Below are 18,083 nucleotides of genomic sequence, written 5' to 3' on the forward strand. Positions count from 1 at the left end.
AATGGGTGTTTGGGCAACATGTTTCCTTGTGGCAAAGGATTTCAGTAGACAGAACTTTAAGTAAAGCCTCATGTAATCATAGAAACCTTTTTTCCCTGTTGATAGAGATGAGCACAAGCCTTTGACATTTGGTTTACAAGCACCTCAAGTGTTGTATTTTGTGTCTGTATTTACGTTTTTACTCATTCTTCAGATGTTAACAATTCCTTGTCTACTGCTGATTTCTTTTGAAGAATTCACCTTACTACTAAGTTAATTCTTCTTTTTCAAACTGCTCATGACTCTGGCCATTCCACCTTAGATATTTGGGTCTCATCTTCCCTTCCAGGAGCTGTTGAAGGACACGTGTTTGTACCCACTGTACATTGCTTTTCCTGCAGTGCCCAACTGCTTCCTTTCATTATTTACCTCTATGGTTTCAGAGAGGTTAAATTGCCTTTAATTGTGACCACATCTGTTCTGCAAGCAGCGCCATGCAGGGACCAGCACTGTAGTGGAAGCACTTCTGGAAGTGGTTAAACTACCTTTTGGTTGTGCTTAAGGGCAACAGAGTGTTGTATTTTTGATCTAGGCTGGAGAAAGCTATTTAGGAAGAGGAAGAACCAAACCATAGCTCTAAAACGTCTTAATTTTGCCATTTAATGGTTTGCATTCCATTTTTCTTTAGCTATTTAAGAAAACTCTTAAATCCTGGTGGTTCTTGGGGTGTTCCATGTATTAAAAAGCGTAAGCACATGTATAAAAATGTGCCTGGTGCAAAGAACTGGGGGTGTTTTCACTGTGCTGTTGGGCAGATGAGAGGGATCATAGCATGGCATTTTACCGTATTGATCTGTTTCCTCCTACAGAGAGGATGGAGAGCTGGAAGATGGGGAAATAGATGATGCAGCCTATGAGGATGTGAAAGAACATGGTTCAAAAGGTGATGATAAACAGAAGAATGAGAAAGGACACAGGAAATCACGGAAGAAACGCAAAAAAGAGAAAGAAAAGAAGAAATCCAAAAGGAGAAGGCGGGATAAGCATAAGGTGGGGAAATGCAAAACAAGAGGGTGGAGGTGCTGGTTTTAATGCCAGGTTTAGCCAAGAAGCCAGGGAATTAGGGAAGAAAAATGCTTTTATTACTATTTAGTCAATCTTTGGTGTCTGAGGGCAGGTTTGGGGTGTTCCTCTCTCACCAATGCACTTCAGTACTAAAGAATTAGTGTATTAAATAGACTTCCAGCACATGGAAGGAAGTGCATATTCACACATTCCAGTGACAGTTTATGTGGTGTAAGAGACATAAACTGTTAAATAACCCAACCGTAGCACTTTTGAAACCATAGTTTGGAAACTCACTTGTTTGCTTTGCCTCAATGCATTTCATAAACTTGGGTTTCCTCTGTTAATATCGAAGTACAGAATCAGACTGCAGGTGTAACTGGTATTTCTGGTACACGTCTTCACTGGATGCTTATTTCAGTATTTCTTTTAATAGCAGCTTACAAAATGCTGACATTTATGAGCATCTTACTCTCTGCTCCTGTCAGTGGTCGTGGTAGTTCTGACATGAGAGGATGAAGTGTTAAACCACTTCCTTAAACTGCTTAAATCTGAAGCAGCAGTGTAAGTTAAGCCCAGGCCACTGGCAGCAACAGTGGCAGCTGGACCATAGAGATTTGTGAGGGTTTTAGGATTAAATTTAATGTAAATTTATCAATTTAACTTTTCTGCTCATTATTCTCATGGGAAGAAAAAGATTTCAGGCTGGTTCAGTGAATCCTGCAGTGAAGTTCATTAAGATAATGTGACTTTAACCGACTTAAGTGCAAGACAAAATAGTATCCTAGAATAAACCTGAGCTTTCTCCCTGCAGAAAATGGCAGACTGCTGTGCCAGTTTCTAGCCATCTCCCAGATCTGTTAGCCTTCCAGCAGCATCCTGGGGTGCAGGGCTCAGAGAGACCCATAGGAAGCAGCTACACAGCCCTCAGGTTTACATGGCAGCCTCTTTGGATCAGATCTTGGTCTCTGAAACAAAGAGTGTGGCATCAAAGAGTGCTTGCTTTAACTTCCCTCAGCAGCAGAGCTTTGTGAGAGTTAAGAACACATTTTCGTTTGCTAGGCTAATGCTTCCTTTAAGTTCCTGTACAGCAGACCAGTTCCACAGAGTTACACAACATTTGAGAGCTATTTTGTTCTTCTTTTCAGCATAACTCCCCATCCAGTGATGACAGCTCCGACTACAGCCATGATTCTGACATTGAGCGTACAGAAAGGCCACATAAGAAGAGTGGCAGCTCTTCATACAGAGATTATGATTCCTCATTCAGTCAGGTAGTACTGTTTGAGCTGATTCCTCATGTCTTTATTAGGTGTAATTTAGAAAAGCAGGTGTAACTGCTGGGGTTTTGGAGGCTGATTTGATGGCAGTACCCATTCTCATAGACTTCTGGAGCCACATCTAGTTCTCGTCTCCTTGAGGAGGTCTCCAAACGTAAAGCATGATCTGTGGCATGAATATAGGTCATGCAAGCAAGCCTGATACCATTTTTAACTCCATCAGGCTACAATTAAGATATCTTTATTATTGCCTGCATTGGATTTGTGTCCAACCCATGGCAGGGGTTGGAGCTAGATAACCTTTAAGGTCCCTTCCAGCCCAAATCAGTCTGTGATGCCGTGATTTAGACTCTTCTAAGAGGAAGCAGCTCCTGAAAAGCCACCTTTAAATATCTAGAGTTGATTCTGCATTCTGGTAGTTCCATTTGTCCTGGCTTTCCCAGTCTGTGCACCTTGGTAGCCTTCCTGAGACCCCTGGGTGACAGAGAACACCAAGCTCCGAAGCTGTGATAGAGCAGCTTGATGGAACTCTGCTACTTCAGAGGAGAGGAGCTTTTCCTTTTAGCCTCAAACCATTCCAGAAACCTTTAGGCCAGCCAAATCTAGTAACAAACTGAAGATCCTATCTGCAGGAACAGGAGAAGGGCCAGTGCTGGCTTAGGAGTGGCCATAAGCAGTATTTCATCCTGACAGAGACAAGGCAGAGTGTCTCATCTGTGTCTGGGATCATCAGGATTGGAGCTCAGGAAGGGAAAAAATGATTTTAAGCATAGTTCATCTATGTGGCACTTACAACCCTTGGAAGTGTGTATGGTAAACTGCTTTGTCAACCTCCCGGAAAAGTTTCCTGGAGTTTAGATGCTGATGCTGTTGGTTTTTATCTTTTTTACCTATTTTGATGCATTCAAAATCAAAGTAGTAATTTTTACTGCATGACTGGTTCTCACTGTGTATTATTGATGTTTGCTTGTGCAAATCTGGTAGAGAGCATGACAATAAACCAGCATAAACACAATGGGTTTATGGGGGTGTTGTTTGAGCTCTTGAGCTGCTCCTGAACAATACAATCCCCTCTCCACAGCATGGACACGTGTCAGGAAACTACATGAGCTCACAGAAAATGCAGCATAAAAAGAATGTCAAGAGTAAGGACTATGATGACTACAGTCACTACAGTGATGAAAATTTTGGGAATTACAATGAGGAGGAAAAGGATGAAGATTTTGCTGATCAGCTTAAACAGTACAGGCAAGCTAAAGAGACCTCCAGTACTGATTTGGGACCTCCATTCCCAAAGGAACCAGTGAAAAAGCAGGGCATGAAAGGAGTCCAGAAAGGTAAGAGAATTGGAATCATTAATTGTAGCAATAGCTGGTGTGTGCCAGTTGTATTGGGCATCACTTCAGGAGGTTTGAATTCAGATCTGGCAGCGGTGGCTTTCCTGCAAGCTTGCAGCCTCCCATCAGTGATGATGCTGTTCATTAAGGACTAATACCATGTGGTCACGTTGGTGCATGTATTGAAGAAAAAGATCGAGTTGCGTGGTGTGTACACAGTAAAGAGAGAAATAAAGCCAAGATCTTTGTTGTGTAACTGCTTGAGGAAGTTCCAACCCCCCTAACTCCACCATGGCAGAGAGGTTGGAACTGCCTGAGTGTTAAGGTCCCCTCCAACCCAAACCAGTCTGTGATAAGAAATCCTAGTGCTGCAAAGGGACTTTCTGGTGGTAGTTTATGAAGGTCTGAAATGGGATTCGATTGGAGGGAGGAATGTAAATGGGTTAATGCCAAAATCTAATTTAGTCCCCCTGAGAATTAAGTACCTGGAAGTTTTGATAGGTGCCTGAATGCTTCTGTTGTTACACCCACAAGTATTACTATGTACTGTGTAGTAGTACAAGTACTGTGCTAGTATCCTTTTATTTTCCTTTTCGTAACTCTTTTTGCATGTAAGCTTGGCTGATACGAATCCCAGTGAAAAACTGCTCCTCTTAAAGAGGACTTCTCCCTTGAATCATGGCTAAAGTTTGACTCCCAGTCAATTTGAGCAGGGTTTTGTGTGACAGTATGAATACCATAGTGGTTCTCAGGAAGATACTGTGTGTTGTTCAAAGGTAGCAACTTGTCTTCCATTTACTACAGTGAAGATTTATTGTTCGGTTCTGGTTTGGTTCACAATGAAATAAATGGCCAAAAGATTAGCAGGATCTCTTTAGCTGAGGCAGAAATGGCTTTTCATGTGCTGCTTGGCAATACTGCTTCCAAATCTCTGCCTGCAGGTCATCTGAGATGAAGTCAAGGTGTTTTCACTGCAGTTGGCCTTGCTGTCGTAGAGTGGCTGCCACCTGAAGCAGGAACTCTGTAACTGGTTGTCTTTGGGTTTAGATACAGGAGAAAGCAGATACTCTGATAGTGTTAGCTGAGACCATGACTCCTGCTGTGCTCCTGGCTCCATCGTTGCAGTCTTGAGCCTTCCAGACAGTTCCCATTAAACAGTTCTATATTCACAGCTGTTTCACATTTCTTAGGTTAAGATCTCAGGTCTCCTGTATGGTGTGACAACAAATCAGGCCCTAAACCCAGTGCCAATTGCACCCCTCTAGTTCTGATTCAGAAAGTGACCAAACAGTACTTCAGGTATTTGGGCTGGTTGGAAATAACACGTGTGCATTTCCAGTTGTGAGTGCTGCTTGGGACAGGATTGATTTCATACTGGGTTTGTTGCTGTGAAGAGCTTTTCAAGGAGCAGGCACAGGGTTACAGCTGGCTGGTGCAGTTGTATTTGCTGGCTCGTCATTCAGGAGAGTATTTAGGCTGTAAAAAGGGAGAGACTTGGTTAGTGTGATTTGTCTGTATTCAGTGTCACTAGATAACCATTGTTCTTTACTTTCTGAGGTGATCTAAAGAGGTAATTTCTGTTTTCCAGGTATTTCTCAAAGAGGAAATAACTACAATATTGGTCGAGGGCGTGGGATGCAAAAGAAACTGAAGCGTAAAGATCGTGGAAGGGGAAGAGGAGGCAACAAAGGCTCCGATGGCTTTCATGAGGTATGTACAATTAAAGGCAGATTCCAGATGTGGTTGTTGCAGATTACTGGATGCTTTGCTTTAACAGAAGAGTATTTCAAAAGACATATCTTTAAACTTTACCAAGAGCTCCGCACTGGCCCAACAGGCTCGTAAAGAGGAGGAGAATTTTCCTACCTGGAAGTATCTGCAGTGAGCAGTTTTCACAGATCAGGAGGAAGGTATAAGGGGACAAGACACATGTTGAAAGAGCTGGGCTGGGTCAGCCTGGAGAAGAGAAGGCTCCTTAAGGGGAGACCTTAGAGCAGCTCCAGTGCCTAAAGAGACTCCAGGAAAGCTGGAGAGGAGCTTGGGACAAGGGCCTGTAGGGACAGGCCAAGGGGAATGGCTTGAACCTGCCCGAGGGGAGACTGAGATGAGTTCTTAGGCAGAAGCTCTTCCCTGTGAGGGTGCTGAGGCGCTGGCACAGGGTGCCCAGAGAAGCTGTGGCTGCCCCATCCCTGGCAGTGTTCAAGGCCAGGTTGGACACAGGGGCTTGGAGCAAGCTGCTCCAGTGGAAGGTGTCCCTGCCTGTGGGAGCAGGGGTTGGAACTGGGTGAGCTTTAAGGTCCCTTCAACACAAACCAGGCTGGGATTCTGTGATTTTTTTCTCTTATCTAGAAACTTCCTAGAATTTCCTGACACTCAAGGTACAAAATAGGATTGATAAATTAATAGTAATTTGCTTGTTTTTCTTGGAAATATGAAAAAGTAGCAGAAAGTGGTTTGTGGGCTTTGGCTTTGAGTGGTCCATTGACTTCAGTGTTAACTATATCTGAAATGAAATGCTACTACTAGCAAAGAAAATGGACATTTTTTTTCTAGTTTCCATCTGAATCGTGAGGAATTCTCCTTCTCTTCCATGGCTGTGACTGTAGAAATGGAAATACATGTGACCTTGGTTTTCATCTAGTAATTCTCTGCACAGGAATTAAGAGACAATGTAGTGTTCAGTATTTGCACAGTAGTTGTAAATGTCTAACTCCAGTCTTCATTTAAATGCAAACCAATACAAAACCAGCGATTAATGGGTGAAATCCATCCATGGCTGGAAAACATTTAAGCCAACTCATGTTAAGTTTGAAATGTTTGTGGCTCTGCTCTCTCCTACCCTCAGGAATGCACATGGCTGGCTTCTCACTAATGTGGTGGTGGAGAATTCAGCCATGTTCATCTTCCCCCATGTTCTCTGCTGGCCAAACTCTCTGGGGCTGCTGGGTGGTCCTGATCAGATCTTCCCTGGATCTCTTAGATCCTCTTTGATGTGTTAGGATGATGCTTTGTTTGTAGGACTCCTTCTTGTAGAGCATGCCCAGTCCTCCAGTGCCATCTCCCAGGCTGTGGGGAAGGGTGGAGGCAGCTCAGGCAGGTCCCAGCAGGCAGAAGGCAAAAGGCAAAAAGCTGGGCTCCTGGCTACAGGGAAGTAAGGAAATGGGACATAGGTTCCATGGGTTTCAACCTTGGTCCATTGGTTCAAGAGCTTTGTGGTGTGGGACAGTCACTGATTTAGTCCCAGAGACTTGGAGCATTCCTGTTTATGTGATACTTACATGGACCTTGAAGAGGATCAGGTGTTAAGTTCAAAGCTGCTTTGCGTGAAGCAGCTGGGATTTCTCTGGATTCAGTGTGCTCAGAGGAGCAAATGGATCCTGAGGATCCAGGAGTGGCACTTCCAGCTCAAAGATTTCTGCTTCTCAGTGTCAACAAAATCTGCAACTCATCCTTAGTGTTAATGTTGTGTGACATTGCTTAATCTGCTGAGCAGAATGGGAGCAGACACTTGGTGCCCTCACAATGCAGTGTGATGGCTGTGGAGAACCACAGCCATTCCAGAAGCTCCTGCTCAGCACTCAGGTCCCTGCTCATCTTTGTGAACATGGGGAATGGGAAAAGGCCATTTCCCTCTATCATCAGACCAGTTGGAAACCACCCAGCACTGCAGAGACAAGGTTGGTTCTAGCCTCTGGTGCAGTGCCAGAGGCAGCAATTCATTAAAGGCTTCTATTGCCTTTACTAGCTGCATGAGGTCCCCTCAGCACCATCCCATACTCCCTGCTTAGAGTTTTCCACAGTGTTTTTAGTTTATCCCCAGAGCAGATGCCACATGGGAATCAACTCATGAGAGAACAATTATTTGCCTCACTAAGTGCGTAATAATTCTCACATGTTGGGTCATGATTGAATTGTGCTTCCTCTCTGTTTTCCCTCATGGTATAAACATGTATTAAAGCAGCTGAGAAAAAATATTTATTTACCTATAATTTGAGCTGTGGGTATAATAATTAAGAACATAAATCATGGTGAAGTGAATCACATTTTGGGGTAACTGGTGCCCCAGGTGTGCTCTTAATGTTTCCACAATTGTGCTTAATAAGAAAGCATCAGCGTGATGTTCATTTCTCTTAACAGGATGGCAAACCAGTGAAGAAGTGGGTGAACATGAGCCAGGAGTTCATAAATCAGCACACAGTGGAACACAAAGGCAAACAGATCTGTAAATACTTCCTGGAAGGGAGGTGTATTAAGGTAATTGTGCACTTGTTGGTCTCCGCTTTGCTGTGCAGAAAGGGGGGAAGTGGCTCTGTTCTGGTTTACTTCAGCTCATGCAGAGAAAATGTGTGTTGAAATCAGTGGTTTTGGTGTTTAATGTTTTGAGAATTGATAGATAAATGCCAATTTATGGAAAAATATATTACACATTTTGAATTGCAACAAATTCTATCCAAAATACTGTGTTTATTAGTATAGACAGTACAAACATCTGTGCTAGTATCAGAAACTCACACTGCTAATATATCCTGTAAGTACACATCAAGTCTTACAAGGGTGGAGTGTGTCAACAGGCGATGATTCTGAATGCATTAGATTATGTGCCACTGTTAATTTTGAGCCATTGAAGGAATTGCTTAGTGCTGCTGAATTGCTTCTCTCTCCCAAGTAAAAAGTGGGGTTGTAGCAATAGTTCCCCTACCAGAGAATCATCTTCCTGCAGGCATCAAGGGGCAGGCAGCAGAAGGAAGAGGAGGCTCTTCAGAGCAGTCAGCTTCAAAGCCCTTCCAACACAGTCTCTCAGTGCATAAATGAGCTGCTATTGCTTCATTTTGAAGCTTATTTATGCTGCTGGGGTTTGAATCCTCTGATGTCAGAGTAGTTCAGTCAGGTATAACCACACTTGAGAGAAACTGCATGCTCCTCAAAAGGTGTGTGTCATTTCTGTGTGGTTCCTCTCTGTATTTCGAGGTAGAACATCCTGTTTCTTTTTCAGATGGTGAAAATAAAGGTAAAAATGCTTTTTTTTTCCCCAAACCAGGAGCAGTAGGAAATCACGATTTGTTGCTGCCTTTCTGTGTTCTAGTGTGTCCTGCTCAGTGAGACGAGGATTTGCTGCCACCTTCAGTTTTAAAACAAGAAAAGAATACTCTTAGTGTGGTTTTTGTGAAAATCACTACAAAAACTGTGCATAAAACCCCTCACCCTACACCCTAATTATAGTGTGCTGTGGCTGATAGAAACTTGGTATTATTTGGACTCTATTTTTCCTCTGTGGAAGAGTCTTAATATTTTTGGACTTTAAGTTCTCTCACCCCTCCTTAAAACAGAATCAGGTTTTCTGATCCATAACAGTTTATATGGAAAATAATGTTAGTAAAATACTTGTTTAAATATCTTTTTATTGCAAGTAGCCAGCAGAGACAGAGAAGAGAACTGGGACTGAAAGAGCAGCTTGTTTCCTGTGAGCACTGCCTCTATTTTAAGTCCCAATTCAGGAATTGTTTCTCTATGTCCAAGCCCCCTAATCACAGTTTTAGTTTGCTTCTAATGCAGTCTGATGCAGTAAAGATAAAAAGCTGCAATTCAGCAGAGGAGGATGTTTTTCTTTAAATATTGAGTGGAATTACTCAGCATTTCAGGTGGATAATGGGATTTCTTGGCTTTATTTTTAGGGAGAGCAGTGTAAATTTGATCATGATGCAGAGATTGAGAAGAAGAAGGAGATCTGCAAGTTCTACATACAGGGTTACTGCACCAAAGGAGAGAACTGCATTTATTTGCACAATATCCTTTAAAAAGTAATACTTGAGTTAAACTGCAGGTTTATATTTACTCTTAAGTGACGTGATTTTTAAGGCTATTTCTTTTAGAGGCTGTACCAAAGGCTGTGTAGATTTAATACACAAAGATTATTTTTTTGTGGGGGGGTGTCAGGAAACAGCTGTGAACCTACAAGAAACCTGGAGAGAGGCTTTGGGCAAGGGCCTGTAGGGACAGGCCAAGGGGAATGGCTTGAACCTGCCCGAGGGGAGACTGAGCTGAGCTCTGAGGCAGAAGCTCTTCCCTGTGAGGGTGCTGAGGCGCTGGCACAGGGTGCCCAGAGAAGCTGTGGCTGCCCCATCCCTGGCAGTGCTCAAGGGCAGGTTGGACACAGGGGCTTGGAGCAAGCTGCTCTAGTGGAAGGGGTCCCTGCCTGTGGCAGGGGTTGGAGCTGGAGGAGCTTTAAGGTCCCTTCCAACACAAACCGGTCTGGGATTCTATGATTCTGCTGTGGAATTGAGACCTTGTCCTGGGTTCAGCAGCAGCAGTCATTTTTCTCCTTCTTAGTAGCTGGTGCAGTGCTGTGGTTTTGACTTTCAGCCTGGGAGCAGTGCTGATAACACCGATGGTTTTAGTTGTTGCTCAGTAACGTTTAGTGTGACCAAGGACTTTGTGAGTCTCATGCTTGCCAGGGAGGAGGGGAAGCTGGGAGGAAGCAGAGACAGGACACCTGACCCAAACTAACGAAAGGGGTATTCCATACCACAGCACGTCATGCCCACTATATAAACTGGGGGCAGCTGCCCAAGAGGGTTACATCACTGCTCGGGTCAGGCTGCGTATCGGTCGATGGGTGGTGAGCGGTTGTATTCTCTCCCCTTGTTATTTCCCTTATCATCATTATTATTGGTGATAGCAGCAGTGGTTTGTGTTATACCTTGTACTGGACTGCTCTTAACCTGTGGGAGTTACATTCTTTCCATTCTCCTCCCCATCCCTCCTGGAGCTGGGGGGAGGAAGGGGGGGGAGTGAGCGAGCGGCTGCGTGGTTCTGAGTTACCGGCTGGGTTTAAACCATGGCAGATCTTCACCTTTTTATTCACAGTTTTAGAATAGAATCAAAAATAGCATTAAGGCCACAGTAATGTAATCATGAGTGGAGTGTTAAATGGAACTGGGAGGTGTAAGTTGGTTATTAGCTTTCAAAGTTCTTAACGTAGTGCTTTGGAAGGGTGAAGTGCTGGTGAAGAACTGAAGGATAGCTGAGAGCTGAATTTCATAGACTTGCCTGAGTGCACAGAGATGAGCCTTTGTTGGGAATCCTTAACACATTGCTTACATGAATTCCCTTGCAAGTTTTATCACACAGGAGCAAAGTGCTACCAAGGAGATAAGTGCAAATTTTCTCATGCTCCCCTGACTGCAGAAACAAAAGAGCTGCTGGATAAGGTGAGCAGTTTGTGCCCTGGGAACAGGAGGGTTGCTGCTAAAAACAGTGAGGGGGGGTTGTTGGAAATTTCCATGTGATTCTCAGGGAATGTGATGCTAAACTCTAATGATGTTAAACTTCCCTGTTGCTTTTCCACATGTCCATGGCCAGGTTCAATACTAGGAATTCCTAGCAGTCATTTTTAGCCATATCAGACTTGCTGATTTTCCCAACTCATGTTTCTGTCCATGAACTTTATTTGTGCCCCTGCCTGTGGACCTCTGCATGGAGTCTGTAACAAGAAAGGTGGCTCTCATGTGGCTTACCTTTAGCTGTGTAGAAGTTAGGTATCACCTGACTGACTTCTGCATTCAGGGTGGAGAAAGGAATGAGGTGCCCCTCTGAATGATTCATGAAATCCTGACCTTTAAGTAGGGTGTCTGTGTCTCTCTGCACTTCCTATGCAACAACCCGTAACAGAAAGTGGCTTGAATTTAACACCTGAAGCATTATGGATCTTGGAACAAGTCCTTCAACTTCTGTCACTTAAAATTACTGTTTGAAGGAAATTACTTGTGTGGAATTGTCCCTTCCTGGCTGCAGAAATAGTTTCACCCTGGCTGTGAATGGGTGTCCTGCAAAACAAGTCATAATGGATTTATAATCATCCTGAGTTTGATGTTAGTAGTAGCATTGTAGCAGGCAATCAAATGGAAAGGGCAGGACTGAGCTGCACTGCACATGCTGCAAAGTTTATGAAGTGTTTGCTACATTCCTGTGTTCCAGGTTTTGAATAACGAGGAGGAACCACAAAATGAAGATGAGAAAGAGCTGGAGGAGCTCCGAAAGCGTGGCATAGTTCCTCTCCCTAAGCCTCCACCAGGAGTGGGGCTTCTGCCAACCCCACCAGAGCAATATGCCTTTTCTGAGTCTGACATGGAAAACTACCAGGATCCATCAGGGGATTATAAGAAGATCCCATCTCTGTTTGAAATAGTTGTGAAGCCAACTGTGGATTTAGCACACAAAATTGGGAAAAAGTAGGTGTCAGAGCTTAGTGTAGACCCCTCCTTCAGACACGGCTGCAGGAGTACGTGAACAGTTCTCTTTGCTCCTGTCACAAGTGTGCACTCCTGAGTGTATTTGCTGAGTTAAAGTCCTGTCAGATATTGGCTGTTAGAATTACTTAATGCTTTTCCTAGAAGAGAACTTCCTGAGCATTGCCCTTCCAGGAAATCACTCCATTGGCTCTTGGTTTGGCTCTGTGCCTGCGTACCTATCTCTGCTTGCAGGCTGAGCAGTTCATTCTTTTCCACAACCTCTTTGTGGCTGTAGCTAACAGACACCCCTGATGGAGACTGTTGGCCTTGGGATGTTTAAAACCCTTTGCTGCAGCAAATACCCAGTTCTGCATCTGCTAGTATGTTGTACATGTCCTACTTCCAGACACTCTGTTGTGGTATGATGAATATTTAGTGTATGGAGTTACTCTCTTTGAAAATGACTTTGCTTCTTTCAGATTTTAATCCACTTTAAGATCAGCTAAGAGCAGACGTGTAAGGGTGAGGAGGGCAGGAGATAGCTAACAGGCTGCTGACCTTTGTAGGTGCAGAACCTGATTCACTGATTTCCTTTTGCCTGCAGGCCACCAACCTTCTACAACAGCGCATCGCCCCCGAGACCACCATTCCCAGGAAATGACCCGCATTCCCAGCACATGTACAACCCAGGTTCAAGTCCAGGACCAGGACCTGGCATGTCCCAAGGACATAACGGGCCACCAATGCACCCAGGTTCTCCTGGACATCATCCATGTGGAGGGCCCCAAGGCCCGGGCATGCCGCAGAGTCCTCCCATGCAGGGTGTTCCACCAGGCTTTCTCGGACCACAGAACCAGAGTGGTATGCCTATGCAAGGACAGCAGGGTGGCCCACCTCACACCCCACCAGGTCTTGGTGGATCTTACAATGCCCCGGGAGGACATATGGTGAACATGCCAAGAGAGAATCACTGTCCTCCAGGGCCACAGTACCAGCAGATGCCTGGAGAGCGGCAGCCCAACATGAATTATGAGCCTATTCAGAACGCAGCTGACTTCTATGACAATTACTATTCCCACCAAGCTGTACACAACTTCCAGCCAGCCAATAACTCCGGTGGTAAGGACACTTCAGAATTGCTGTTCCTTGATCTGGTGCTTTGCAGGGGTTTGGTATTGAAATATCATGGCTCCAAAGCTGAGCTGCTGAGAGGATCTTGGATAGATGTCTTCAGTGTTAGAGGTGTTTTCAGCTGGTGTTTTCCAGTTGCGTAATATACATCACATTGGTTTTACTCGATGTGGTTTATGTTTTCTCTCCTCTGTCATAAAACCTTGTATAGGTTAGCTGCTGACTGGTGTTTTTGTGCTGCAGATGGACAGTGGCATGGAGAATTCTCAGATCACCAGGCTCACCTCATGGCTCAAGAGTCGCATCAAGGTGGAAGCGAGTCGGACTGCATGAGTAGCCACATGGGCCATAAGCCAGCCATTAATGTACCAGATTTCCTTCCAGCAATGCAGAAAGCCCTTTATGCAAGACTTAGTCAGAAGCATCAGAGAGATGGAGACTCTGTCAGCAACCAGGGGCAGAGAGCAATGAGCAAAGATGAAGGTAAAGATCATTTTGTTGGAGCTCTAAACATACTGACTAGGTATTAGTGTGGGACATGGATTTTTGTCACCTTACCACTCACAGTTACTGTATTTTCAGTTGAATGTACTTGCTTTCCTCCCAGCTTGTTCTAGGATGTTAGCGTAGGTTTAGTTGCTTTGTTCCAGTTCCACGCAGAAAGATCCATGGATAATTTTTGAATACAGTTTGTGCTTTAAAAAGTTCTGTTGTGGATAACTTAATTCCTTCTTACAGTCCTTGCCTGAAACAGAGAGGTTTCTAACTGCCAGTACTGCGAGTGCATCCTAGATTCTGTTCACACAGTTGTGTCTTAATCTTTCTGCGTATTCCATATCTCTAGAGCAGTAGTTTTCCCCCTGGGATAGCTGCACTTTGCAGTGTTCACCTGGGTGATGGAGAGCAGTAAACCTCCTGATCAGATCCAGGCACGGAGTGCTCTTATCCCTTGTCCTGCTCCCTGCTGCCCCCTCTTCTGAGGCTGCTGAGTTGCGTGGCCAGAAGTGCTTCTGTAGGACCAAAAGGCAGCTGCTGTACCTGCTGTTTGTGAGGACATGCTGTATCCTGGGGTTTTGTGAGCGCTGCCCATGTAACTCTGATCACATGGTGAGAGATGTGGAGATGCAGTCCTCCAGGCTACCCAGAAAACCAGAGCAGCCGGGTGTAACCTGCTCTGAGCTGGAGGCTGCTCACCACAGGGATGTATCCTCCCCTCCAGAGGGCTTTTGGAAAGCGGTGTGAGGGGAAAACGTTCCTGTCAGCTGCCTCCAGAACATTCCTCTGCCTGTCATTGAGTGCTGGTGTGGTGCTGCTGGCAGTGGGGGAATGCAGTGTCACAGAATCAACTGGGTTGGAAAAGCCCTTTAAGCTCACCCAGTCCAACCCTTACCCCAGCCCTGCCAAGGCCACCACTAACCCATGGCACTGAGGCCTCGTCTCCACAGTATGTGAACCCTTGCAGGGACGGTGCCTGCAGCCCTGCTCTGGGCAGCCTGTTCCAATGCCTGAGCACCCTCTGGGGCAGGAATTGTTCCTCAGCTCCATCTAAACCTGCCCTGGTGCAGCTTGAGGCCGTTTCCTCTTGTGCCATCCCTTGTTCCTTGGGAGAGCATGTGTTACTGTGCATTAGATACTGGGGGGTTTGTCTTCATTTCTCAGTCTACTAAGCCACAATAGACACTTAAGTCTTCTTTCGCAAGCAGGTGAGGTAGGATGTGGAACTAAGCACAGAGCTGCGCTGATGAGGCTTGCCAAGGAAATTATGTCCCATAGATGAGGATTTATCCGTTAAAATAAAACATTCTTATTCTTCCCTTCCTGAATCTTGAGCTTTCACAAGAATGTGGTGACTTGGATGTAATAAGGCAGCAAATTCCGCGTCTGTAATTGACCTGGTTCTGAGACTTACAGTGCTGTTTTACTTTTCATTCTGCCATCCCACAATGAAGAACAGTTTCACCAAGACTCACATTTTAAATGGGTTTTTATTAGTGCTGGTGGAAATAATTGTTTGAAACAGGTTATTTTCCTAAGTTAATGTAGACAGAGAGAACACAGCAGAGCTTGGGTTTTGTTATGTCAGTTCTTTGTTGAACTGGATTGTTGTCATTTCAGATGAGAGTTATTGTAATACAGGGAGAGATGATTTAATATCAGGTCTTTTCAGTCTCAGTTTGCTCAGAAACTACCCTTCATGTGAATGAATGGGCTGTATTCCCCGGTGGTTGTTTGCTTGACTAACCTTGGTTTGGTGGTTTTCAGATGACAACGTCAACTGGTATTCCAGCAGTGAGGAGGAGGAGGGGAGCAGCGTTAAATCAATCCTAAAAACCCTAAAGAAACAAAGTGAAAACTTCCGGAATCGGCAGCAACATTCCGCAGAGCAGCACATGCTTGGAATTCCCACTGACCCCCGCCTGGCGAAGGAGAAGGGAGCAGGGCCCCAGGCTGCTGACCCCAGGCTGAGGGCTTCTCCCAGGTCCAACCCGCGGAAGCCTTCGGAGTCCGGCTCCCTGGACCCGCGGCTCGTGCGGGATCCCCGGGTGCACAAGGTCAGTGAAGGTGCTCACGGCAGCTCGGCCCTTGGGGGAGCAAAGCTTGAGCTGCACCACACTGGGGGCAAGGCCAAGCAGAAGGGGATGGATGATGATGAAGAGGACTCTGAGAGAGAGCTGCGGGAGCGAGCTTTCCTCATCCCCTTGGAGCCTTTGCCTGGCGTGACGCTGAGGGACCCGCGATCCCAGCTCCGGCAGTTCAGCCACATTAAGATGGATGTTACCCTCATGAAGCCAAACTTTGCTAAGCATATTGTATGGGCACCTGAGGACTTGCTCCCCATACCTCTGCCTAAGCCTGACCCCGTCTCTTCAATCAATTTACCTCTCCCTCCCCTCATTGCTGACCAGAGACTGAACAAGCTGCGAGGCTTGAAGAGCGATGCCCATGCGAGCGCTGCGCCGGCAGACCCGCGCCTGGCTGCCAAGGCAAAGAACAGCCTAGCAGCCCGGGGCAGCTACTTGGATCCTGCTGCAGATTCCCATGCCAGCAGCTCCAGCAAGCTGGGAGATCCCCGCTTACAAAAGAACGTCGATCCCAGGCTCCACAGACTGTCGAGTGCAGACACGCATCATGGGGTCGCAAAGGACCCCTCGCACCCCGCCAAGTTTGACCCCCGCCTCGCCAGGTCTGCTGCTGGCTCCTCACAGCCCCCCGAGGCTGCCACTGCTAAACCTGAGCCGGATGCTCTGCCTCCCTACGCTCCCAAACTGGCATCCAGTGGGGGGAGGCTGGGAGCTCCGGGCTCCATCCTGGGCGGTATCAGCCTGTATGACCCACGAGATCACAGCTCCACGCTGGACGCGGCTCCAGCAGCTTCGGGAGAGAATGGAGAGAGCCAGAAAAAGAGCATTTTGAAAAATTCCGGGAAAAACGAGCCCGGTGCCCCGGAAGATTCATCTCTGCAGAAGGAGAAAGCCCCGGAAGGACCCAGCTCCACGGAAGCTGCTCCGGATAAAGCAAGCAGCAGCAGCAGCAGCAGCAGCAAACCTCAGGCGAAACACTCCAGCGCTGCCCCGGCGGTGCACAACCTGCCCATCCAGGCCTTGTCGGGGCTCATCAGACCCCAGTACAGCGACCCCCGGCAGGTCAGGCAGCCTGGGCAGGGAACTCAGCCCCCGGAGCCCGATCCCGATGGGGAATCAGATGACAAGTCCTTAAAAGATGTTTTCAAGACTTTTGACCCCACTGCTTCCCCCTTTTGTTAGCGATCGAGTCTTTTTACCGTTGTGAATATTGCAGGTTTCTGCTGTTTTGTAACTGGTTTACCTCTTTGCTTTATTTATTTGTAAATTATAATTCTCAACACTTTTCAGCTGCTAATCTCAGAACCACATGCAGTCCTCCAGTCCGCTCTAGTGTTTGCAAAGCTGTGGTATTTTCTATAGAAATACTTTTCCAAGTTCAGGGAAGACTAATAATTGACATGTAGAAACCCCCTTCCCCTCCCATGTATCGTGTTAGAGCTGATTCAAGCACTTTCATTGTAAATAAGCCATGAAGAAGCCCCCCTCCGGAGCTGTATATGTGTGAGCTGTCTCTTTCATAAAGGCCATGTAGATCTGATTGCCACATTTGTATGATTGTATAGACACGAGCAATATTATGTACATTTACTGTGAGAGGCAAGGAGTGCTTTGACCAGGATTGCTGGACACATCAAGCCAAACCCAACGAGTGATTCCAGACCCCACGGAAACGCTTTCAAGAGGAAAAACTTTGCTCCTCCTTTTCAGATCAGTACACGTGAGACATTGTTTTTATTCACCCACTCGATATCCTTAGTGTAAAAGAGACCTATATCGCATATTGAGGATGAAAAATGTCATATCTTTTAAAAGTATTTTATTCTATGCTGTATATAGAAGAAATTGTGAAGTACAGAGCTAGAAGGAAGGTCCTGTTCCAAGTGGAGAATACTTCAGTTGTCTAATACAGAAAAGGGTTTTATTTAAGTTTTTTCCACTCCTCCACCCCTCTGATTAGTGCTCTGAGTTACCTTGTGGTGTTCATGTATTTCAATGTATTTTTGTATTCAGCTGCTTAATTTGTATTGCTTTTTTTGTATGGATGTAACTGCAGTACTTGTATTCATGGTGTCTTTATGACATTTTTAACAAAACCATTAAAAAGGGTACAGATAAAGGCTGGTGGTGGCTGTGCTCTTGGCAGGGGAGGAGCAGTGCAGTGGCTCAGAGTGCAGTCACAGGCCGTGGGGTTTAAACACACCTTGTACCAATGCACATGGTACAGTGACTTGACACCTTGTACCAATGCACATGGTATGAACCCACTGCTCTGCTCGCAGCCACTGGCTTGGAGGTGAGTTGTTGCCATTCTCCTCCTCCGATACAGCATCCTTGTGAGGAGTGTGATGCGTGTCCTTCCAGTTCTGAAGCTGTTGCATGCGGAGAGCACAACTGACCTCAAAGCCCCTCTTGGTCTGGCCTTTTTGGGCTGCTTTTGCTGTGGAGGAAGGAAGCGTTGTCCCCTGTCACTGGCTTCCT

At 45.8% G+C, this 18,083-nt stretch overlaps 2 protein-coding genes across 2 annotated transcripts in view; both read left to right on the forward strand.

Moving 5' to 3' along the window:
- Positions 1-17,721, forward strand: part of ZC3H6 (zinc finger CCCH-type containing 6) — a 28,298-nt gene extending 10,577 nt beyond the window's left edge. Inside the window, exons 2-12 of the mRNA XM_061461709.1 lie at positions 849-1,029; positions 2,193-2,318; positions 3,406-3,661; positions 5,250-5,371; positions 7,799-7,915; positions 9,334-9,445; positions 10,760-10,869; positions 11,636-11,889; positions 12,494-13,008; positions 13,264-13,503; positions 15,283-17,721. Coding sequence (XP_061317693.1) covers positions 849-1,029; positions 2,193-2,318; positions 3,406-3,661; positions 5,250-5,371; positions 7,799-7,915; positions 9,334-9,445; positions 10,760-10,869; positions 11,636-11,889; positions 12,494-13,008; positions 13,264-13,503; positions 15,283-16,784 — 3,535 coding nt within the window. The 3' untranslated portion in view covers positions 16,785-17,721. The remainder of the gene's footprint in view (positions 1-848; positions 1,030-2,192; positions 2,319-3,405; positions 3,662-5,249; positions 5,372-7,798; positions 7,916-9,333; positions 9,446-10,759; positions 10,870-11,635; positions 11,890-12,493; positions 13,009-13,263; positions 13,504-15,282) is intronic.
- BCL2L11 (BCL2 like 11) overlaps positions 1-18,083 on the forward strand; it is a 156,700-nt gene that overhangs the window by 128,253 nt on the left and 10,364 nt on the right. The window lies entirely within an intron of this gene.

Source organism: Pezoporus flaviventris, unplaced genomic scaffold (assembly GCF_033815535.1).
Source record: "Pezoporus flaviventris isolate CSIRO_AGI_PZ_B2104156 unplaced genomic scaffold, CSIRO_AGI_Pfla_v1 ptg000031l, whole genome shotgun sequence".
Classification (NCBI taxonomy): domain Eukaryota; kingdom Metazoa; phylum Chordata; class Aves; order Psittaciformes; family Psittacidae; genus Pezoporus; species Pezoporus flaviventris.